At 42.2% G+C, this 24,282-nt stretch overlaps 2 protein-coding genes across 2 annotated transcripts in view; both read right to left on the bottom strand.

Moving 5' to 3' along the window:
• Window positions 1-18,059, bottom strand: part of TRPC1 (transient receptor potential cation channel subfamily C member 1) — a 33,421-nt gene extending 15,362 nt beyond the window's left edge. The window contains exons 1-7 of the mRNA XM_066619421.1: window positions 17,834-18,059; window positions 12,948-13,102; window positions 12,229-12,330; window positions 9,906-10,108; window positions 9,091-9,222; window positions 7,341-7,536; window positions 4,296-4,632 (exon numbers count right to left, since the gene is read on the bottom strand). Of these exons, the coding sequence (XP_066475518.1) occupies window positions 4,296-4,632; window positions 7,341-7,536; window positions 9,091-9,222; window positions 9,906-10,108; window positions 12,229-12,330; window positions 12,948-13,102; window positions 17,834-17,972 (1,264 nt within the window). The 5' untranslated portion in view covers window positions 17,973-18,059. The remainder of the gene's footprint in view (window positions 1-4,295; window positions 4,633-7,340; window positions 7,537-9,090; window positions 9,223-9,905; window positions 10,109-12,228; window positions 12,331-12,947; window positions 13,103-17,833) is intronic.
• Window positions 18,060-23,577: 5,518 nt separating this feature from the next.
• PLS1 (plastin 1) overlaps window positions 23,578-24,282 on the bottom strand; it is a 39,811-nt gene continuing 39,106 nt past the window's right edge. The window contains exon 15 of the mRNA XM_066619860.1: window positions 23,578-23,713. Coding sequence (XP_066475957.1) covers window positions 23,578-23,713 — 136 coding nt within the window. The remainder of the gene's footprint in view (window positions 23,714-24,282) is intronic.

Below are 24,282 nucleotides of genomic sequence, written 5' to 3'. Positions count from 1 at the left end.
GGTTCCGGAATGGAACCCCAGTGGATAATGGGGCATGACCTGTATTTTGTTTTACATAATCAGGACATTGTCAGGTCATCAACTGCTAGAGCCAGAAAGAGGGAAAGATGGAGACTTGTTGCCTCCAATCAGAGTGAAGAGAACACAGCCCCTGGCAAGGACATTTGAAACATCTGGCCCTAGTAGTCAATTTTGGGTGGATAGGGTTTTTTCCCCAGGCCTGGTGCATGCCAGCAGCATCCTGACAGGTCAAGGGGGCAACACTAAAAGGAGCTCTGTGCCATCCCACTTCCCCCATTATCCATATAGCTATGTGTGTGGGTGCGTAATTTGCACATACTTTCTCATCTGTCCTTGCTTCTACTTCTCTCTCCTTCCTCTATTGTTCCCGTGTCTCTTTCAGACTGAGCCCTTTGGGACAGGAAACCAATTCATTCCTTCATTTTGTAATCACTTGGAAAACTCTTTGTTTAAAAGTGGTATATAAATACACTGCATGAATGAATGAAATGGCTGCCACCTCAATTACAAACACAATTTGGGCAGAGGGACAATTTACTCCCATAACACCTATACAACATCTTAATTTATGACAGCATACACACCACATCCTATGTATATTAATGCATTCCACGCATCCAAGGCATTTTGTTTGCCAATGCAGAGCCCAATCTTGTGCATGGCGGCATCCAAGGTGCTCGTGGAGGGCTCGGTGCCCTACATGAGCGCCTTTACCATTGCCATTATTTTACCATTGTGGGGCTGCTTACCTTACCCAGGAGAAAGGGATGAAAATCCTCTTTTCCCAAGGTGCCTCCCGCGGTAGCCCGGGGCGCGCAGGATCCGGCAGCAGCCGTTCTCGGTGCCGCCAAACCTGGGCGCCCCGGGCAGCTCAGGATTGGGCTGCCCGAAGCTCTTTGGATCATACTATAAGGGTGCACACTTAAGTATACTTCTGTGGGTTATTTATCCCTCAGCCTCCCTTTAAACTCTCACTTCTCCCTGTCATAATCATAACTCATAATCAGTGTGGATAAAAACAGTAAGAAGTGTATTTCAAAGACTGCAGGTGACTTTATTTCCTAATAATAAAAATTATAACATGTAAATGCAGGTTGGGCATCCCTTATCTGAAGTGCTTGGGACCAAAAGCATTTTGGATATTGGATTTTTCCACATCTTGGAATACTTGCATATACATAATGAGAGATGTTGGGGATGAGGCCCAAATCTAAACATGAAATTCATTGACCTGTAGATACTTGTGTATAAGTCCATCTCACAGATAAGTTGAGGACAGGTTTTGAGCCAAAAATAATGGAATTTTCTATGACTCTTGGAAAAGTTGGAGGGGTTTAAACTTAGGGAGGTATCTATAATTCTATCTGATTTTACCCAAGGCCACATCCTAAAAATTAACCTACCAGTAATTGTTACCTAAGAACTGTACAGCCTCTAATTTATTAAAAATATAGTAAAAGATCATAGCACCCCCGGTTACCCTGCACATGCCCAATCTCCTCTGATCTCGGAAGCTAAGCAGGGTCAGGCTTGGTTAGTACTTGGATGGGAGACCACCTGGGAATACTGTAGGCTTATATCATAGTCTTTTGAGACTGAAGGTTGCCAACCAACCAACCAAAAGATCATAAGATATACAGGTCCAGCCTATTTATACACGGATTTTTTATACACGGATTTCACTCAACACAAATGGCCCCTGCAAATGAGAAAGAATGTGCTGATCCCTGGAGAAGGGGAAAAATGCATCCCTTTAAAATCAGTTTTAAAAACTGAACAGTCCTTTAACAACAGCCTCCTTAATGAGTAAGAGATAGAGAGGGCAGCAGGCTAATCATCAATCCTTCTCTCCTTTGGACCCCTTCCTTCCCCCAGCACGTGAAAGAAAGGTGATCTTTTTGCATTGGTGAAGGGAGGAGCTGAGTGAAGTGCTGATGGATTGTCTTCTTAATGACTTAATCTTAGAGCAGGGCTTTCCAAACTGGGGCATTGCAATGCCCCAACCTGCAGGCCCTGGTCCCTGCCCCCTTAAGGATCCTCCTGCCTCCTGGGGATCGCGCTGCTGCCTTCCCCCCACCCCCGCTGCCTCCTCCCCCCACCCCTGCAAAGACTTACTGGCTCTCAAACTCTTCCAGAGAGTTTGAGAACCACTGTCTTAGACTCAAAAGGTCAGTAAGGCCTTTTTCAATCACTGGAGCAAAGAAACTTTGTTTTTTTAAATTGATTTGCTATAGTGCAGTTTTTTTTATCCGTGTGAGTGCTTGGAACGGAACCCACGCAAATAATTAGTCTCAACCTGTACTTTTATTCATTAAGTTTTTAAATTCTGGTCTTCACAACCTTTTTGTAAACACTATCAGAGTAAGTGCACAGTAAGCAACATACTGGTAGAACCATTAATCAAATCTTTCTTTAAAGGTGCCTCGTGTGTTAAGCCAGAGGCACCACATATAACATACAACTGGGAGTTTGCAATTCAATTCACAGCAAAGAGACAAGTAACAAGGAATGAGTATGAACAAGCGCAGCTACACATAGTTGTAACCTGATTTACTCAGAAGTAGACGCCATTGCTTTCCATGGGTGCAATGAACTGTAGCCTTGGACTTTGTTTCAGATGGAAATGAAGATTACATCCTGGTGTTTAAAAACTAGACCTCTGCCAAACATTTGCAAAATGAAATGAGGTCAGGTGTGATCCCGCCAAAGAGAATGAGGTGCACTTGATTTAAATGGAAACACTGAGTACTGCACTGAGCACTGCTTACTTTTTTCTCAGAAGGAGTGAAAATGATAACTTTGGCCCCAGAGTCTGGTTACCCTGGAGACTAATTGCCCTGTAGTCTGATTGAAGGGGGGAAAGAATCTGAGCCTTGCCACTGTTTTTGAAGACATTAACAAGGTGCTTATACAGTACTGTGTGCCATTCCTCTCTTCCGTGTAATGGAATAGTCTGGCAGAAAGGAAGAGAGAACTTAGCTATGCTCTGCATTATCTTGTGTCCTCTTGCTCTCCTCTGGGTTTCTCCTGGCTGCTGCAACATGCCTGAACAGCCCTGACCTCTGAGTGACCCACAGATAAGGTGTTTGAACCCTTGCAGCAAGATTATGAGGTCTTATATGAAACAAGATAAACATGAATGATCAGACACAGTTATTTCCATTATATCAGATTTGGCCCCAAGTGTACTCTTTATGGCCAACCCTATGTGGGCCAGCTACTGGTAGAAGGCTCTGCTATGCCCTATAGAATTATGTCTTCTATCCTAGACCTAGTGGGTCCTATGGACATCCCACCACAAACAATGCAGGGCAGGATTTTCATATGTAACTTGCATTTCAGTAAAAGAAGGCAAAAGAATACCTGGCAGATGTTATGTAGTTTCTTTTGTCTTTTAACAGTACTGAACAGTTTAAAAAGATTCAGTACATAAATTCAGATAGATAAGGATTAATTCCTGTGTTTAATTATACCAGAAAGTAAGAATACTGGATATAGAGGGAACAAGTGTTCTCTCTCTCTCTCTCGGACCAATATAAGAATCCTAAAACAGAGATCGGATACGCTTAAAACTTTTACTTTAATACCTCAAACTACGGCACAATCAGTCACCCCCAAAGAAACACTATAGAGAAATAGCACCTAGATATGATAAAGAGAAATATTATTTTTTAACTACAGATGTGTGCCACTTTGCGAAGTTCCAGCTTATGCCGGGATTGCATAACCAACAACCATGTGTGGTCACGCAGTCGTTGGGGTCACACACCCCAACCTTCCGAAAGCAAGAGGAGCTCTGTTCCCCTCCCCTCTGGAGGGTTCTCTGAGCCTCCCAGAGGCAGCACACGTCCTCGTGCTGCCTCTGCAAGGCTTCGACTGAGGGAAATCGTGTCGCTCGCACCATTTCCAGTTTCCTCCATGAAACCAGAAGTCGAATGAGAGACATGATTTCCTCAGTCAGAGCTCTGCAGAGGCAGTGGACAGAAGCTCTGGGAAACTCAGATGACCCTCTGGAGGGGAGCCAATCATTCCCTTCCCTGCTGATGGTCCAGACTGCGACAAGTGCAGCTTGACGACAGAGATCACAGTCCCAATCCCTTTCGTTAAGTGGCGCATGACTGTATTAGAGACTGATATGCTCCGCCTTCTCCCTGATCAAATAGAAAGGAAATATGAGGTTTCTTTAAGTCATCATCACCTAATACTACCAGGGATGAATCAAGGCCCCAACAATAGAATTTTGACAATATAATTTGTCTCTATTTCATACTTACCAATGAGCCACAGTATTAGAAGATAGTCTATTCTCTCCAGTGCTGGCCCCATTGTGTTTTTTTTATCTTCATTGTAGACAACTGAGTACAAGTTAAGGAATAGCAGAAATGTGAAATACGAAGCTCCATGAATAATAAACTTCATAAAAGGAGTATGAATTATTCGGCCTATTCGAGACTTTGGGGCCAGTAAGTAACAAAGAGACAGTAATGGCCAAAATATACCAACTGTCAAGACTGTCAAAATCTTCTTAAAGGTGTGCTTGCGGCGGTATCCAGCCATCTGTCCGAACCAGACGGTGTTAAGAAATTGCTGGCAGTTAGATTGAGAAACAAACTGAAATGGGAAAATATTTACATTAATAAACATCCTGTAAGACAGTGGTTCCCAAACTGGTGGGTCGCGACCCACCAGGGGAACCGGAAAAGGCCCATTCACTTTTAAGGGGAATGGGCCCAGAAATTGCCAGCAACATGATTGGAACAATTGTGCTACTGCCGTGGAGGAAGGGGGTTTCTCCACTAACCTGGGGATTAATAAAACTCTCTGGAGGGTCTGAAAGGCCTGCAATCTCCTCCATAGCCAGCCCGGCAGGTTCAAACTTTTAAGAAAAAGGAAAAAAAAAACACTTCCAGTTTCATAATGAAAACAGGAAGTTTTTTTTTTTACCTGAGTTTGAAGCTGCCAGGAGGGCTGCAGAGGAGGTTGCAGGCTCCCCAGACCCACCAGAGAGATTCAGTGAACCCCAGTTAAGTTGCAAAACCTCTCCCTCCCCAGCAGCAGCAGGATCACCCCATCATGTTGTTGTCCCCTCTCCTCCCCTTTCTCTCCCCCACAAATACTTACAGGGTTCCCAAAGCCCAAGCAGGACTTTGGGAACCACTGCTCTAAGATAACCATGAAACTCAATACTCAAGTTCTGTATAAACTAGTGAGAAAAACAGGCAGAAATGATTAACCTGTAGAAGTATCGAGTACTGCCTTTCAAAGAGGCAAGCTCAAAATGCCTCAAGATGTGAAAGGTCATATGAAAGAAGTGAGACAATTATTATAAGTGTGTTCTGTGCTGTTACTCTAACAGTTGCAATTTGACTGGCACCATTTTTTAAAGCTTACATTCTGAGTAATAGTTTTATGATCATGGCAGAAAATTGAACTTTCACATTTAAACAGCATGCATTCAATACTTAATTACAATTTCATATATTTGCTAGCAGTAGAGCAATTACTGAATGCAAAAAATAAGCAAATCTTAGATATAATTCTGTAAGTAACCACTCCTCTCGACGATATATGAGTTGTATCACACTGGGCTCCAGTGTCACAAATGAGCAAGTGAAAGGTAGATCTCCAGTTCAGCTGAGAAACTCCTCCCTTCCCAAGTTTATTTAGGAAATCAGAACTCTGCCTAGGCAAATAACCTTCTTACATCTTTTCTTGTCTTTTCTCTAGCAGTAAGAATATTAGAGTCCATAAATTGCAACATAATCAGCGTGATACTTGAGTAACAGACCCATTAAAGTGATACAGTGAGGAATTGCTATAGTACTGTAGTGTATGAGACCTACTGTAAAAAACCTTGCATAATACTTTATCTTCAATCTACAGATATACCTTAGTCACAATGACTACAACAACATTGTATCAAAATGTTACCACATCTTTGTTAAGTCTGGCTCTGCCTCACTGCTATAAGAAGTGTCTCAAAGAACTTTGAAACTGGTGCATTACTGCACTAGCCACTGTGAAACAAATGGATCCCAAAGTCCTATTCAGTGGTTCTCAAACTTTTAGCACCGGGACCCACTTTTTAGAATGAGAATTCAACAGACGCGATGTCATTACCAGAAGTGATGTCACCAAGCAGGAAAATTTTTTAATGTTCCTAACCTGCAATCCTACCCCCACTTACCCAGGAGTAAATTCCATTTACTATCATTGTTAAAAGCATACTCATACAGAGTAGCCTGTTAAAAGTACAGATGTGTAACATTTCCCCAATGAAGTCACATGCCATGGTAGCATCAAGTCTAATACATTAAAAATAAAATATTGAAATGAATGGGAACCCATCTGAAATTGGCTTGCGAACCACCTAGTGCAGGGGTGCTCACACTTTTTTGGCTCAAGAGCTACTTTGAAACCCAGCAAGGCCCGGAGATCTACCAGGGGGGAAGGAAGCGTCTGACAGACACCCCCTTTAATGTATGGAGCCCCTGCTGGAGTCTAGTCAGTTTCATCAGTTTTGTTGCTGCATGCCTGAAGAGCAGCTAAAGTGTCAGTTTCAGTGTCAGTTTAGTTAAATATGTCAGTTTCGTCTAGTCACTAGACAAAACTGACATATTAACAGTTTGGAGAGACAGGGCTCCGCGATTTACCGGTAGATCGCGATCCACCTATTGAGCACCCCTGACCTAGTGGGTCCCAAACCACAGTTTGAGAAACACTGCCCTACACGATACCATGTAAGAGGCTGAGAGGACATTTTCTGAATTGCACTTTAAGTGTTTATTAAACAGATGTGTCATTTTTGCAAATGTTACTAGCAGGACACCTAACATAAGAACTCCTTGCAGATCACCTGCAGGATATCTTCTCTCTTACTTTTGTCAAAATTCCTCCTCAAAACCAACTTTTCCAAGAAGACTTTGGCACTACCCCAGTCCCTTTACTGCTACTAAACCAAAGTACATATTTTATGTACTATATATATATATATATATATAGTACACACAGATATATATATACGTGTGTGTGTACACACACACGCGCGCACACACACACACACACACACACACACTGTAAAATATACAGTATGAAATAATTACAGTTTTTTTCCCATTTTCCCTGGTATCATCCTTTCCCCTTCCTCTGTTTTTCCCCTTGTGTCTGTTTTAGACTGCACGTCTCTCAGGAAGGGAACCTGTCCTATTGTAAAGTGCCATGCATATTGATAGTGTTATATAAATAAATTAAATAATATCAATATTCTATCCCATCTATTTGTCAGATGACTTTATAATAAATTAATAAAGAAAACATACCTCCTTCTGATTATATTTAATAGCAAGCTTTAGGCGACTCAAATTCATTCTCTCTTCTAACAGTCCTCGTTTATCCACATGCTCATCACTTGCAGTGTGGTTCAGTATAACTTCAAGCTCCCGTGAATTTCGTGCCTGTGCAAGCAAATCTTTAGCAAAAGTTTTACACTGCTGGGCTAGTTCTTCATAATCATTTCTAGGAAATATAGAAAGTGGCAGATACTAATGTATTTTTGATCTACATTTCAATATAGGAAAATGAAAATGAATGCAGAGTAGATTACGTTAAATCAAAGCAGTTGCTGAGTGATTTCAATTATTTCCATTATTATTTAAAATTATCAAGGAACAAAGAGTAATTTATATAATTGATTTAAATCACTTTTCCCACTTTGTAATTTATTTCTTTCCTGAATGATGCACACTAATTGGTTCTATATCAAAACGTATTTGTTGCAACTAAATAGAGCTTTTATATAACCTAGGACTATAAAACAAAACCTCAGGACACATAGGGTTGGATTTGGATCCTAGCTTACTACTCCGTGAACAGAAGCTTCTTTTCATAAAAGGACAACTGTACTCACAAGCGGCCACTTTCTATGAGTACAAGTCTCCTTGCATGACATAAGGCATTTCCATTCACAAACTGGTAAGTTAGGCTCAAATTTAGTGTTCAGAAAACTTTTAGGACACAGAATCACTTACTTAAGAAATAAAGCAGGCAACTGTGAAATTCACAGATTTGTTTGGTTCTCTCTATATATACACATACTTATTCTAAACAAGATAACTTAATAATTAGGTCACTAGATTGTTCCAGAAGCAGAATCTAGTAGTCACTCAGAATAACAATATTTATCCATGAGGAAGATAAGCACATTATCTAATGGCACATTCCTAACCAACTTTCCAGCACTGACATAGCTGTGCCAATGTGGAGAGGCAGTCAAGGAGGCCTCCTCAAGGTAAGGGCATGTTTGTTACCTTACCTTGGGGCTGCATTGTGGCTAGGTGAGTGCTGGAAAGTTGGTTAGGATTGCACCCCAAGTTAAGTAGGTTTTAACTTGCGGAAGGTGCCTCTATTCAGTTTCCAGGGATTCCCCCTCTCACCACAGCCCACTGTGTTACCTCTCCAAACTGTTCCTGAGGGTCCCCAACCCTTGGGAACAATTCTTGAAGGGGGTGAAGGGTTTGAGGAATATCCTTTCCATGAGCCTTACTGCATTCATGCAAGTTTGGATACATTTAATATACAACTGAATGTTTAAAGAAATTGTTAAAAAAAAAAAAAAGAAACTTAAATGAAAATTCAAATTCTTTAAATGATAGTTTTTCATCTGCATTGGTGAAATCAGATAATTCTTCAAGCACCTGGACAACTATTTGTCTCACATAGCTCAAATACCTTAATTCAGGGACGTATATAAACCAGAAATAAACAACTGAACAATACTGTTGAAACCAGCAGAGTCTCAAAGCAAGATGCTTCCACATGACTGTTCAGTTTTGATTGAACATTGTTAAACACACTGATTGGGCTGTTAAACTTCACTAACCATCTGCACTGAATTGTATTCCTTAGTAGTTATAATAAAACGTTTTATTACATGCTGACTAAATGTTCTCGTGTCATTTACCAAGTGCAATTTGGATTTATATGATCCATTCATGGGGTTCATGCATCCATTTCTATTTAAATGTGAAACTGAAAATGAAATGGTAATTCAAGTTCAATTTTTATCCATACCTGAATTCAACTTCTACTAGGCTTAGTTCTCTTAAATCTGCACTGAGTTCAAAGGCTCGCAGAATAGGATCCTCCTCTGTCAACATTATTAAGGCAGGACTAGCTAAACATCGATATATATCAAGACGAAATCTGTAATATAAATATCAAATAAAATATTTGAAGACAATTTTTATTTAGTTAGCATTTTCAATTCACAGTATGTTTTAAATGTGTTTAATATTTATGTCTAAGTTTAAAGTCAAATCCAGTAATACAATAAAATGTCCTACCCAGTAGTGTATACTTAAATAGCAATTTTCTCCAGCCCTTAAGAAATCTTATTAATGGCCTAAAATTTATTTTGCCCACCGATCAATGCTTAAGACAAGGGTATATTTACACCTCCATTAGTATAGTTTGCATATTAAAAAGCTATGCAAAAAACATCAAAACCTTCCCTAAGACTCAAGTTCAAATACATAGCTATTTAAAATTATTGGGGGAAACCCAGTTCTTCTTTTCAGTTGATTCCAAATATTTACGCACTATGAGCATTTATTGTTATTACTGAGACAACCTTTTCCACAAATCTACAAAAATTTATACCCAATATAGTTTTACTAGTTGCACTACATGTAAGTTAAGTGACCTGTAATGACCTAAAAGGACCAACTCTCTCTCCATTAACAAATGCCTTCCTTCCAGGCCATCAAGAAATTATTCTTATCATAAGCAAACAAGCAAATACGTAGTTACTTAAGTACTAAGCGCTTTTAGTAGTACTACTGAGAAGAAAGAGGGGGATGCACAAATGCATGAAGAGTAATTGTAACCTTGAGTGCCGTAAGCTGTCCTTTTTGTTCTTGGCCGTACACAGTGTGCATTCACAGCCCACAGCATGAGGTTTGGGTAGTGATACATCCTGTTTTAACAGCATAGTAAGGATTTCATAGTTGTTACGATGTGCAGCTAAAATGACTGGTGCCACATCCATGGTTGTTGAATATTCTGGATTTTGAATACGTTCCATTAATTTCTGCAATGGACAGACAGGACGCTGAGAATAATGAAGCAAGTTTTATGAATTGTTAATTCAAAGATCAAATCTAAAACATGTCCAACCTGAAACTAAAAGTTATATATTTCTTGAAGTTCCATATATTCTTAAATGCAACAACTTCAAAAGCAAAAGTGCTTGTTTTGAAATGTAATTAAGGGCGCAATCCTGAAGTGCTGTAAAGCATGTTTGCACCTCCATTCAAATTGGGGAGGCCAGGGCAAGGACAAGCGCCTGCTTCACTGTGCTGCCGAAGGCCCCTGCATTTTGGGGCAGGGAGCGGACAGGCAGCAGGTGGGACGATGGGCAGGGTGGTGGGGAGCGGGGGGTGGGGCCAGGATCTGGCACTTATGCAGGATCCTAGCTCAGTTTCTGGACAGCCTGGACCAGCCCCAAGCTTCTCGGATTTGCACCACTGATTTAGGTGGCACAGATCTGAACAGCCCCATTGGAGCTGCTTCAGAGTTACTCAGGGTAAGGGGAAGTATTTCCCCTTGCCCTGGGCTGGCCTGCAGTCAGCCCCAAACTTGCACTGGGTATAGTACGGGCCTGCCAGCCTGACTGTTCCAGTGCAAGTTACGACTGTACTGTAAGGGGGTAATCCTATATCTACCTGGTAGTAAGCCCCATTAAAAACAATGGGACATTTCTGAACAGACATGCATAGGATTGCACAGTTAGGCTGCAGTCCTATACATGCTTATCTATAAATAAGATCTGCTGAACTCAATGGGAAACACTTCTGAGTAGACATGCTAGGACTATGTTGTAAATCTGTTAATTTTTTGCTCCCCAACATCATTTAAAAGAGTCATTTCCTGTAGCTAGAACAGTACTGAGAGATATTGAAAAAGTCAATATTTCTTCTGATGTCTTTTAAAATATATTGAGTACCTTAATATCCATAAAGCAACACTTAAATAGTTGCTTCAATGTTTTGAAAATATGCAGGTTCCAATGCATACACAGCACTCTCTTCAAGTGTTTTACCATTGATTTTAATAGAAAGGCCAGCCCCAAGGGTGTTCCTTTACGCTCAGTGGTTCCCAAACCGTGAGCTATGGCTCCCTGAGGAGCCACAGAAACCAGCCAGAGGAGCCACAGATTCCTCTCAAAAAACTCACCATCCTATACAAGGTATAAGATTGTAGCCCTAATGGGGAGCTGTAGTCAACAGCCCAGTAGGTCAAGGGAGCTGCATGTCAAAAAAGTTGTGAAATGCTGAACTAGAGGGAACACAGGGCTCTATTTTGAGGGTTTCCATTTGAGGAAACTGTACTCAGATGATCTCCCCTGGGGGCTGGGGATAAGAATAGGCCCTCAGTTTGGCTGTACTTGTAAGAGGCGACTAAACAGCCACCGGGTAGATGGGGCTCGTCAGCCTGGGAAGGCAGCTCATCTGAGAGAAGGAAAACTCTGATCCCAAACCTCCACTGCCTTGTGGCTACATCTAGTTAAGGAAAAGGCTTCAGGAGTCAACCTCGAGGCAAAATCAGGAGCCGGAGTCCCTGAGGCAGTTCATGGCTGAACACAGTCACGTTCTCGCAACTCCTGCGACGCCGCTGGAACCAAACGTATTGGCTTCTGCCTTTCCATTGGACCATTTCAGTGACGTGGAGAGGGGGGATTTGCTGCCTATCCTCCATACCTACTTTACCCAGGCTTCGCGTACTGGAGAGGACACTGTTCCAGAGCCACCATTCAGAGCGCGATACCATAGTCTTCCAAGACTAAAGGATGCCAACTCAGATGATCATAAAGAAAAGTATATAGTCTGACTAACTACCTAAAGGTAATAATTTCAATTGTTGTGAAAACTTTCAGTGACTCTCTTAGGTCTAATTTAAAATTCAATAGAAACATAAACTTTGAAAGTTATCACTGAAGACTATACTACAAGAGATGAGTGCATAAAGGAAAAAAAAATCTGCACAAAGAAAAGGCTCCCATATTTGCTTTCCAAAGTCTCAGAAACTAAAACTTTTTCTTTTCCACTCTCAGTAACATCACAAACATAGCTTAATGCAGAGATTTAAGTAGTGCAGTTATCCAATCTGCATCTGAAGTACCCCTGAAACTTGTAATTAAAGAATACTAACAACAATTGTTGGTCTACTGGATCGTTTTGGTCGATGATTAAGTAATATGTCCACAGCTCCAACAACTTCTGAGTCAATGGCCACTAGAAGTGCATCTGTAGACTGAAAATAACTGAATATTAAATTAGAAGTAATAGTAAATTTCATAATATTGACGAAAACATGATTTTTCTAAATTACAAAGAGGAAAAAGGACATTTTTCTTCTGAAAGGACAGGCAAAATGAAATTAACGGCCCAATCTTGTGTGTATCACCCACTGCTGGAGCACCTTCTGCACAGTCATAAAAGTGCTCTGATATTGCCTCAGTTCGCTGCTGGGAACGCCAACAGGAAGGCTTGCACTTTCCCAACTGTATCAGTTCTCCCCCTGCCACTCTCTGGAGCAGGTAAGTCAGCAGGGGTAGGCAAGGGTGGAGTGGGGCAGGGAGAGGGATAGGCGGATCAGGCCCGGAGACGGGAAGTTACCAGTGGTATTGGCAGTGCCAATATCCTATCATCCATTCCAGACCTGATCCTGCCGGTGCAAGTCCAAGCAGACTTCCAGAGGCTGTTCCCCTGGTACCTTACCCAGAGGAGACCTCCACAACTGCTCCCCACCACAGGATGCAGTGGTCATTTTGGCAGTGGGAGGGAATGGACAGGATTGGGCTGTTACTCTCAAGCAGTCATTATCTTTGATTATTGATTTTTTTTAATCATTTAACAAGATCATAGTACCTGGCAGCCATAATCCAGAAGCAGCTGTAGTATGTCTAGATTCTCATTTTCAATAGTTATGGTAATAGCATTTCTTCCAAGCACATCCACACAATTTATGTTCATTTCACCAGAGTTATTCTCTTCTAGAAGCTTCTTCACCATGTAGTAATCACCTACATCAGTGACAGAGAAAAAAGTTATAAAAAACTCTTTTAGTTATAAATTAAAATATACCAAATATTTTTACACATATGATAATGGAGGATTTCTCAAATGCAGCAATTATTTTTTACTACTCCTATACAATACTGTGCAACAGATGCTTTAGTATTCCAAACTAAAGAAGTCAAACCGCTTTCTGAAATAGTGATAAAACAACCTTTCATCTAGAACTGCAGCACATGACTAATGCTCCTGCATCCCATATGCATTGAGAAGCAGCACTTGCAAGCTCTGACTTTCTTCATCATTTAGAGCAGTGCTTCTCAAAGTTTTAGGGAGCATTATTCCCTAAGTAAGTCTTTGCAGGGGAGGGGCAAAGGCAGCAACGCAACCCCCAGGATCATGTCGCTAATGGGGACGAGAGGGAGTGCTTTCACTTACTGTTGGTTTCTGTAAGCAGCAGGAGGTGCTGAGAGCCCCACGCAGCCCTCCGCAGGGTCCTCTGAGGCTTGGAATGTTCAGAAACAGCACATGCAAACCATCTCCTGGTTGCAGTGTGAAACCAGAAGTGGTTTGCGTATGCTGTTTCCCTTAAAGGGATGGGGGAAGCATTACACGAACTGCTGGGCTGCGACCCACCAATTTGAGAACCACTGATTTAGAGAAAATCAGCTCTTAGAAGCTTTCTTCCTCATCTCACCTGCAGTTGTTCACCACTAATCACATCTTCTACAGTGATGAGTGAAAATACAACAGTTGCATATAGCTTATGCTGTGTTCGCAGTAAAACACTGAAAAGCCTGAATAGATCAGGTGGCCTATCAGCAATCACTTAGGGCACCAAAGTAAAAACAAACCGAAAAAATGTAATCTGTTTAATTGGAGCCTATGACAATTCAGAAACTTCAGCAATTTCACTGTTCACCCAGCATAACTGTACTGACATCTACAGGCCAAACTACATGTTACATTGAGCATGTAATTACAGCTGTCATGGCTGGGCTTTATTTTTTTAAAAACAGAAGCAGGAGTGGGGGGGGGATCTCAGTGTGGGAGAGGGGGGCCTTAACCATTTCTCTTGCCATGTTTTCATTCTGGATACTCCATAGCTGCTGTTTGCCCAGTGAGGAAAATATACATTGGCAGAAGTGGAAGCATTCTGCCTAAGGCAAAGAGCAGTCACAAATGGGTTGGAAATACATTATATGCTTTAATGTAACCAATATTTTCTACATGCATATGGTATAGAACAAATAGAGCACCCACTCAATCACATTACATCACGTACCTTTAAAATTTATACCCAAACACCTCTTATTTATTTTGCTTCAGACCACCAGAAACTCCAAATCTGACATAATACAACATATTAGACAAACTGGACGGAAACCGGGCACCTGGACAGGAATGTTTAAACTTCATGAAGAGCTATTTAGCATTGTTTAGTAGGGTCCAATCTCACAAATGAAAGATTATGCTCTTCCTCTCCCTGCAAGCATGAAATTTGTAGATACAGCCAACATTGCTCAAATCTTCTAATAAGCACCTTACTGTACAACCTAGCACGGATGCATATAATGAAACTCACATAAAGCTTTCTGGGTGACCTTGGGCCAGACACTTTCTTTCAGCCTCACCTACCTCATAGGGTTGTTGTGAGGAAAAAAGGAGGGGAGCAGCCATGTACACTGCCCTGAGCTCTTTGGAGGAAGGGTGGTATAAAAAAATGTCATAATAATAAATAATAAATAATAATTTCAAATGCTTTCACAAAGGCCAAACTCACAGGAAATCAAGAAAACGTCCATTTAAAAATATGCATGCACACACACAAAAACATTTTGACTCCATTGCTTTCGCAGATGATTGTCTGTGAGATGATACATATTTCAAATAATTTGTGAAGTTGAAGACAAGTCAAAAGAATGCCCAAATTTTTTTCATTGTGCAAAAATCTCACAATTTTAAGCAAATCAAATTACTTTGATCCAAGTGGGACAGTGATAAAAGTTTGAAGGTGCCTTCTTACCTACGTATTTGCAGACTCCGTGTTGAATGCATAATATGTTAACACTTTTACAGTGTAAGAATTTTCCTTCTTTTTCAGTTTTAACTAAGGCAGCATTCCAACAACAAGAGAAGTTGCAGAGCACATTAGAAGCTACGTAATCAAAATAAGTGCTTATATTTTAATATTATAGGAATTAGCTCTCACAATGGACCTCAACAAGTGGGAAACCCTGGCCTCTGAGTGGCCTGCTTGGAGGCAGGCTGTGCAGCATGGCCTTTCCCAGTTTGAAGAGACACTTGGCCAACAGTCTGAGGCTAAGAGGCAAAGAAGGAAGGCCCATAGCCAGGGAGACAGACCAGGGACAGACTGCACTTGCTACCGGTGTGGAAGGGATTGTCACTCCCGGATTGGCCTTTTCAGCCACACTAGACGCTGTGCCAGAACCACCTTTCAGAGCACGATACCATAGTCTTTCGAGACTGAAGGTTGCCAATACAATAGCTCTCACAAGCTCAGTAACCTATATTTTTGTTCTAATGTCAAACTGGAGGCATTTCCAAAAAAATTACTGTGTCCCCCCCCCCCCTATTTTCATACTGCTTTGCATGTCGAGCAATAAACAGTTGAGGATGAACAAATTAGGACCATATATCCCTATGGGATGAATGCTTGCCTTATGCCTTTGCCTCACTAGCTAAAAACCATGAGAAGGTAACAATTCAAGAAATATTATGCCCATACTCATTCAGGGGGCATGGGCTTTCTGTTTTGTATTCCTTACAAAAGTGTTTCCCAAACTTTAGCATCAGGACCCACCTTAAAAAAAAAAGTTTTATCAACTACTCAAGACACAGGGGCTATAAAGGTTATCTGGCCATAGTGCTTCCCCCAAGTCACAGATGGTTTAACCTTGATGCACATAGTCTAATCTAATTGTCTAGTCCAGCATTTCTCAACGTTTGTCCTCTATCTTACCACTGTGCATGGTCATCATCAGTTACTTCCAGATTGGAAGGCCAGATGCGATAGGACAAACAACCAGTAAGAGGCTCAGGGTGGATGGGAGGGCTTTTCTGAGCATGGAAAAACATGTTTTAGAGTTCTGCCTGTCGAGTCGAGCCTCCTACCACTGTTTGTCATGTTGTGTTACTGGTCTTGCTGCCAGGCAGCAGATGTCCAGAGGTCCTACATACACCACCAGACACCAACTCAAGTACCACTGGTTGAGAAACACCGGTCTAATTGAATTGTCTAGTCTAGTCATAGTCCAGTCTAGCATTTCACAAACTGTGCATCGGGACCCACTAGGTGGCTTGCCAGCCAATTTCAGGTTCCCCATTTTTCAACGTGTATTTTATTTTCAATATATTAGACTCACTATATTAGACCCTGGTATGTGACCGCATTTGGGGAAATGTTACAGATAGTACTTTTAACAGGGTACTATGTACTGTATATGCTTTTAACGACTGTCAATGGGGCTTACTCCCGTAAGTGTGGATAAGATTCCAGCCTTTGGGATATTTAGGAAATTTGATTTTGTCATATGGGGGGGTGGTAAAAATTGTCCTGCTTGATGATATTACTTCCAATAATAACATCACTTCTGGTAGGTCCTAACAGATTGGCCTTTCTAAAAAGTGGGTCCCGGTGCTAAGACGTTTGAGAACCACTGGTCTGGTCCAAAGATTTTCAACCTTTTTCATCTCATGGAACACTGACAAGTTACTAAAATTGTCAAGGCACACCACCAATTTTTCGACAACCGATAAGGCACACCCATTGACAGCAGGGGCTTGCAACCCCCAGTGGCCCTACTAACAAATGTACCTACTCCAAACTCTCGTGGCACAGCTGAAGACCCTCAGCAGCACACAGGCGTGCCACAGCATAGTGGTTGAAAATAGCTGGTCTAGTCTAATTGTCAGTTTTGTGACCCGCCAAAAATTGGGTTGGGACCGACTAGTGGGCCACAGACGCCACAGTTTGGCAACCACTGTGGGGGGGAGGGAATGAAACAGTTATCGCAAGCACCTCTGATTCTTTTGTCTTTACTGAGGGCACTGGGACAGTATCACTGAATGCTAATTAATAAATATTTGATCATCATGATAAGAACATAAGAGCCCCGCTGGATCAGGCCACTGGCCCATCTAGTCCAGCCTCCTGTATCTCACAGTGGCCCACTAAATGCCTCAGGGAGCACACAAGACAACAGACAGAACCTGCGTCTGGTGCCCCCCCCCCCCCACATCTGGCATTCTGAGGTAGCCTACTTTAAAATCAGGAGCTTGCACATAACTATCAGGGCTTGCAACCTGTGATGGCCTTTTCCTCCAAAAATTTGTCCAACCCCCTCTTGAAGGCATCCAGGCCTAGTGCCATCCCCACACCGTGTGGCAAGGAGTTCCACAGGTTAACGACATGCTGGGTAAAGATGTTTTCTTTAGCCTGTCCTAACCATCGTCACCATCATCGTGGAGTCACCATCACGGCCTCCACGGGGAGGCAAGGGGGGGGCTATTCCCAGGTGCCCCATCACTTTTCACCATGAAGTGTACAATGATGGGATGGAAGAGGTGGGGGCGGGGTGGCCTCATCCTGTCCTGGGCAAAGGGCGGGGAGGGCGCCGGCGCGGAGGATCCCCTGGCCAAGGCTGGGGGCTGCAGGACGGCGGGGGGGGGGTGCCGTGCCGGGAGCGCAGGCCGGCGGGGGAGCGGGGGGGCCCTACCCTTGTCGCAGGCCAGCAGGAAGAGCTTCTCGTCCAGCGTGGTCTCCTCCTTCACCTGCCTGACGTCCTTCAGCGCCAGCAGCTTGTTGGGGGAGGCCGAGGCCGAGGCCGGGTCGGCGCTCTGGTAGAGGGCAGCCATCGCGCCGGCCCCCCAGGCGGCGGCCCATCAGAGGCCGAGCAGTCGCCCGGGCAACGCACCGCAGGCGGCCGAGCCGGAGACCGCGGAGCTGTCCACGGCGGAGGACGCGCTCGCCGCGTCTGCGCGAAGGGGCTCCGCGCGCTTCCGAGAGGGCCGAGGGGTCGGCGCGGCCGCGCGCTCCAGGCGGGCCCCAGAGGGAGGGAGCGGGAGGGGCGCGGCGCTGTCTCTCCGTCCACCTCCCACTCCGCCGTCTCCAGGGAGCCCTGCGAAGGGCTGGAGAACCTCGCTGCACACGAGCGCCTGCGGCTGCGGGAGGGTCAGGGCTTGCTTCACACACACACGTACATACACACTCACGTGTGTGTGTGTGTGGATACACATGCATGCATACACACACGTATATACACACCCACATATATATGTGTGTGCGTGTGGGTATATATACCCACGTGTGTGTGTACCTATATACACATACTACTAGTTGACAACCTTCAGTCTCGAGAGACTCTGGTATCGCGCTCTGAAAGGTGGTTCTGGAACAGCGTCTAGTGTGGCTGAAAAGGCCGATTCGGGAGTGACAATCCCTTCCACACTGGGAGCAAGTGCACCTGGCCTGTCTCCCTGGCTATGGGCCTCCCTTCTTTACCTCTTTGCCTCAGACTGTTGGCCAAGTGTCTCTTCAAACTGGGAAAGGCCATGCTGCACAGACTGCCTCCAAGCAGGCCGCTCAGAGGCCAGGGTTTCCCACCTGTTGAGGTCCACTCCTAAGGCCTTCAGATCCCTCTTGCAGATGTCCTTGTATCGCAGCTGTGGTCTACCTGTAGGGCGCTTTCCTTGCACGAGTTCTCCATAGAGGAGATCCTTTGGGATCCGGCCATCATCCATTCTCACGACATGACCGAGCCAACGCAGGCGTCTCTGTTTCAGTAGTGCATACATGCTAGGGATTCCAGCACGTTCCAGGACTGTGTTGTTTGGAACTTTGTCCTGCCGAGAAGGACAGGCAGCGCATGTGGAAAGCATTCAGTTTCCTCTCCTGTTGTGAGTGAAGAGTTCATGACTCTGTACGATATACATATACTCACGTGTGTATGTGTGTGTATATATGTATGTGCGTATGTGTGTGTGTGTGTATAAATATATATAAAATACACACCCACATATATATATCTCTATACACACACACACACACATATAGCACACGCGCACACATAAGTATATACACGCTCAAACATGTGTGTGTATCTACGTATATATCTACATACATGCACCCCCCCACACACATATAACACACACACACACGTATACATGCTCATATATATGTGTGTACACACTATATATCTATATACATGCACCCACACACACACACAATACATACGCATGCACACACACACAGCAATTTAAGCTTGACTATATCTAAGAGCAGCCTTTGGCAGCTTGCTGTGAATTCCACCTCCACCTCCCAAGCCTCCAATGGTGGGTCTGCTCCCTCAGGGAGTCTCTTGTCATTGACCCTTTTCCTCCCCTTTTAATGAGGCAGCCTTGAGTCAAGGCTGTCAGATGGTTTGTCTCCCTTTTTTGGTGCAGGCCATTGCCCTAAGGAAAGGTTTCCTTCAACCTTTTTTGTGCCATGACCCCAATCAATTGATCATGGGGCTGAGGACACACCATCCAGGGTGACCAGATGTCACAACTGCAAAAGAGGACCAGGCACCGCAAAATGTAGGACATCCAAGAAAAATGCAAGACGCGACTAAATAAAAGCTCAAAACACTTATAAATTGAATTCATGTGGTTAATTTAAACACTCTATTACTTATTATTAAATTTAAAATTATATTACATCTAATTATATACTAGTATAGTATAATACATATACTACATGTAATTTATTAATTACAAGAAGGCTATGTGCTGCCAGCTGGGGCACGCTCACAGGAAAAAGGAGGCCATTTAACTCATTTTTGCCCAGGCCACAGGTGTACATATTTGGTCCCTGTTGCATATATTGGGCAGAGATGGCTTAAGTTCTTTTCCAGGATATGATGCTAAAAAGAGGACATGTCCTGGCAAAAAGAGGACCTCTGCTCAACATGTCACCATCGAACCCACCCCCCTCCCAGGACCCTCTGTGCCCACTCCCCACCCTTATGACATCCTCCCAGCACTGTTCACAGTAACCAAACATTCTTATTGAAGAGACCAGAAAAAGTTACCACAAAGCCTGGCACTAGTGGAAGCTATTTTAGCACAATTGCTAAGAACCTAAGCAGGACTGGGACAGGATCTCCTGGTACCTGAAACGGTATACCAGATGCCTTCCCATTTACCTGGTGGTGCTCTAGTTCAGTGGTCTTCAACCTATTTTGTTCCTGTAAGTTGCCACACCCCCACAACTGAGGCTTTGTGACCCAATTGGGGTCACAATACTTTGTTCACTCCCAAGGGTGTGTTTTTTGCTGATTTTTCCCCCAAAATGTCTTGATTAAAATAGCATATTCTGATGTTATGTGTTTTTATTCCAAGGGCACATTTTAATAAATTAGAATTATAAACTATAATTGCTTTTTAAAATGTACTAGGCTGGTGAAATAGTGTCAGCAGATGCAGTCACAGTATTATTTCTAACTGGAAAAGTAATTATTTTAAATTCTGGAAAATATCTTAAACATCAAAATGCGATGTTCTGTGTTTTTTATTAGGATTTTTTAACAGGGAAAAGGTGCTATTTTGTGTTATGCATTTTAATTTTTTTAAAAAACCCTAATCACTGCTTAAGGAGGGTCACATAATATAATCCACCCATTATACACCTGTAATTTTCCTCCATTTCAATATATTTTATTCATTTATTCATGCAAAAAATCCAGGTTTTCTTAGAGTAGCTGTACAGCAGTGCAGTAACCACCATGGTGTCACCAGAATGCTCATTCCAGCAGCACCATGCACTAATAGGATTGGGCCTTCAGCCTCAGAAATGAATATTTTTCTTTTCTGATCTGGGGTAATTATAGCAATTAATACACCTTTCTTACACACACACACACACACACACACACACACAAAACATTTACAAGAAAGCACATTACATATCAAGGATGCCCTAACTAGACTCACCATCTTCTTTATTGCTTTTGACATAACATTTTTTAAAAGTTCAAATATTTACACTTATTGCAAGACTTGCTACATAGATAAATTTTGGTTTGCATATTGTCATTGTCAAACTTGTGCTTATTTAGTTTTATTCTATATCACAAACCATAACCATGGGTTAATCTTCTCCCTAATGAACAAATTTATTTTTAAAAACCCATCAAAATATGTTTAAGAGTTTGATACAAGTACTATCACTACAGCGAAATCTCAGCAATAGAGGATGGGCAGATTTGAAATAACTTCTTAAGTAAGCAAGCAGCAAGTCTGTCTTTAATATCATGGTCATCAGCCAACCAAAGTTTCAGTTGGATCAACCACTTTCAGTTTAACTGATTACATCATTATTTAAATAAATCAGCATACAACCATATTCTCAGTGCAGATGTCTATTTGAGATACTGAAAGAAGTTAATAATTTACAATTCAATAAACATAATCTACCACTCATGCCAAGCCAACACAATGTGTCCCATTCTTAAAAAATGGTTAATGGACTTGAGATTGGTCACATAATGATGTTTCCCTCAGGCTCTTCTCTTTTCCACCCAAATTTCTGTCACACTTAGCTCACCAATCTCAACCATGATTAATGCTTAAATTAGGTCTACTGAAATAGTTTCCAGGCTTGGTTCCTAATCCTGATATACAGAAAACTTACCATGAATCATGATTAACAGTGGTGCGGATGTTAATTGCTAGCCATGGTTAGCAATGCAAACAGCTAGGGAAAAATGAAAGAGCGTGCAGTTTTGAGCCCAATCCTATGCATGTTTTCTCACAAGAAAGTTCCATTATAGTCAATGGGGCTTACTGCCAGGTAAGTGTGGATATGATTGCAACCTTTCTTTCCCATCCTCAGGTCTTTAACCATGGCTCAGGGGCAGAGTCAGTGGCATAGCTAATGAACGTGTAGCCCAGTGCAGAGCTCAAAATGATGCCCCGGAAGTGATGTCACAACCGGAAGTGACATCACGCCTGGGCTTTTTAAAAAGTGCAAATTGGGGGAAAACCTGCCTCCTCCCCCCAGTGTTTCAGCACCCACTTGATCTGCGACCTCTCCCCAGCCAGTGGCATAGCTAAGGCATCTATATGCTACCTGGGATCAAAGAAGATTTTGTAGCCCCCCATGACAAAATAATAAATAAAAAGCGTGCCCCTTATTGGTTAGAGACACTGTGCTGGGGTGAAGAGGGATAGTTACCCCCCCCCGCTAAATATAAGAGGAATACCACTTGAAAAAGTGCCGCTTTACCAGTTAGCAAGAGTAGCTATGTTATGATACATGGAAATGAGAGCTGACTCATAGTAACACTTTATTGGTTCCATGCTGTATCATAACAACATCTCATTGGCTCTCAGAACAATCAGTCTCATGGGTCAGTTTTGAGTTTTAAAAATCCACTTTTTGTTCCTTAAGGCAGTTGTGTTTTTATTTTCTGGTTAATTTGCCATAACTTTTGATAGAATACAGGTATTCCAATGGGGTTTGTTTCATTGCAGTCTGCATTAAATTACCTTTCCAATGATATATAACATGTTGGTATTATTCGTAAATACCAAATTTTTTCACAATTTTGGCCACTAGTGTCAAGCTCAGCTTGTTGCCCCCCTAAAGCTTGTTGCCTGGTGCAACGGCTACCCCCTGCACCCCCTTAGCGACGCCACTGGGCAGAGTACATTAAAACTAAGCTGGGCTGAGTACTAAAACAGCTGTCTCTCACCATCAGAAGACCATCCTTTGTCTTTTCTTTTTAATTCTGAGTACAGCAATACCCCAGAACCAAAACAGCCTCAGCAATTAATAAACATGCCCGTACCTTGTAACTCCATGGAATGAAATTTGCACTTGCCAACTAAAATAGTCTCCATCAATTAATCAACTAAAACTTTAGTAGATTAACCTACCAGTCAAACTTATTAACGTTTGACTGGTACTAACACAGGTAGTAGTCCTGTGTGATACTAACACAGTTTGGGCAGTACCTTATGATAAGGCTAGGACACTGACCTTTCAATTGAAATGACAGAGGTGGAATAGAATCAAACTTTCAAGGTCTTTCACACATTGAGTACATGTTAACAACACACAGAAATAAAATCTTATGTTCACAGCAGTTCCAAAAATAGCATTTTAAAATCTTTATGACTGATGTACTAAGAAAACAGCCTGAATAATGTTTGTTTAAAAAGGCTATATAACAGAGTAATCTTTAATTTGATGATTACTGTATTACATTAGTAATGTAAGTTCACAAATTATTGACATAATATAAAACTTTTCAGATGAAACATTAAGTATAAACATTTTTTAAATAATCTCTGTATACATCTCCACATTTGTGCATATAAATTATCTCTGTTTTACAGCTACTAAATTTCATTAATCTATAAACAATGAGGCATTCATTGTGTTTATCATGGCAGAAAATATGAAAAAAGATCTTCTTTATTCTACTTTGTTCAATCCTCTTCCCATCAGGCATGCAAATACTGTCATAACCATTTTTGGCTTCACTTCTACTAAGTCATCTGGTAGGGCATATATGCAAGCACCAATTTTCCGAGCAACTGAAATAGCATATCTTTGAGGGGAAAAGAAAGACATATACTGTATTATTCATTTGACTGATGAGATATGCAATAACTTTATTACACTATAATAAAAATAGTCACATAGCGTCCTGTGTCTTTCAAATATACGTACATTGCTTAACTAATGTGGGCACTGACCAGCAATTTATATAACTGCTTCATTAATTATGAACAAATTATAGTCACAGAAATGACTCAAAAGCCACAATCTGGCAATACCTTTATTAGGACAAACTAAAATTACACATAGACATGAGCAGCAAGTTTTTGAGTTCTCTAGAACTCCTTCAGGGTGGATATGAGCAAAGGAAAAACCTGGGGAGGGCACTGGACATGTTGTAAGGTCACCTGAAGCTTGCAGTTTATAACAGACTGAGGGTGTAATCCTAACCCCTTATGTCAGTGCTTTCCCTTACTTTGAGGAGGCCTCCGTGAGTGACACCCAACTGCAGGATGCAGCACATGTCCCACTGGCACCGCTATGCCAGTGCTAGAAAGCACTGACATAAGGGGTTAGGATTGCCCTGTAAGGCTACAATCCTATACTCACCTTCCTAGG

The sequence above is a fragment of the Tiliqua scincoides genome, chromosome 3 (assembly GCF_035046505.1).
Source record: "Tiliqua scincoides isolate rTilSci1 chromosome 3, rTilSci1.hap2, whole genome shotgun sequence".
NCBI classification, from domain to species: domain Eukaryota; kingdom Metazoa; phylum Chordata; class Lepidosauria; order Squamata; family Scincidae; genus Tiliqua; species Tiliqua scincoides.
This window is presented reverse-complemented; position numbering and strand designations above follow the sequence as displayed.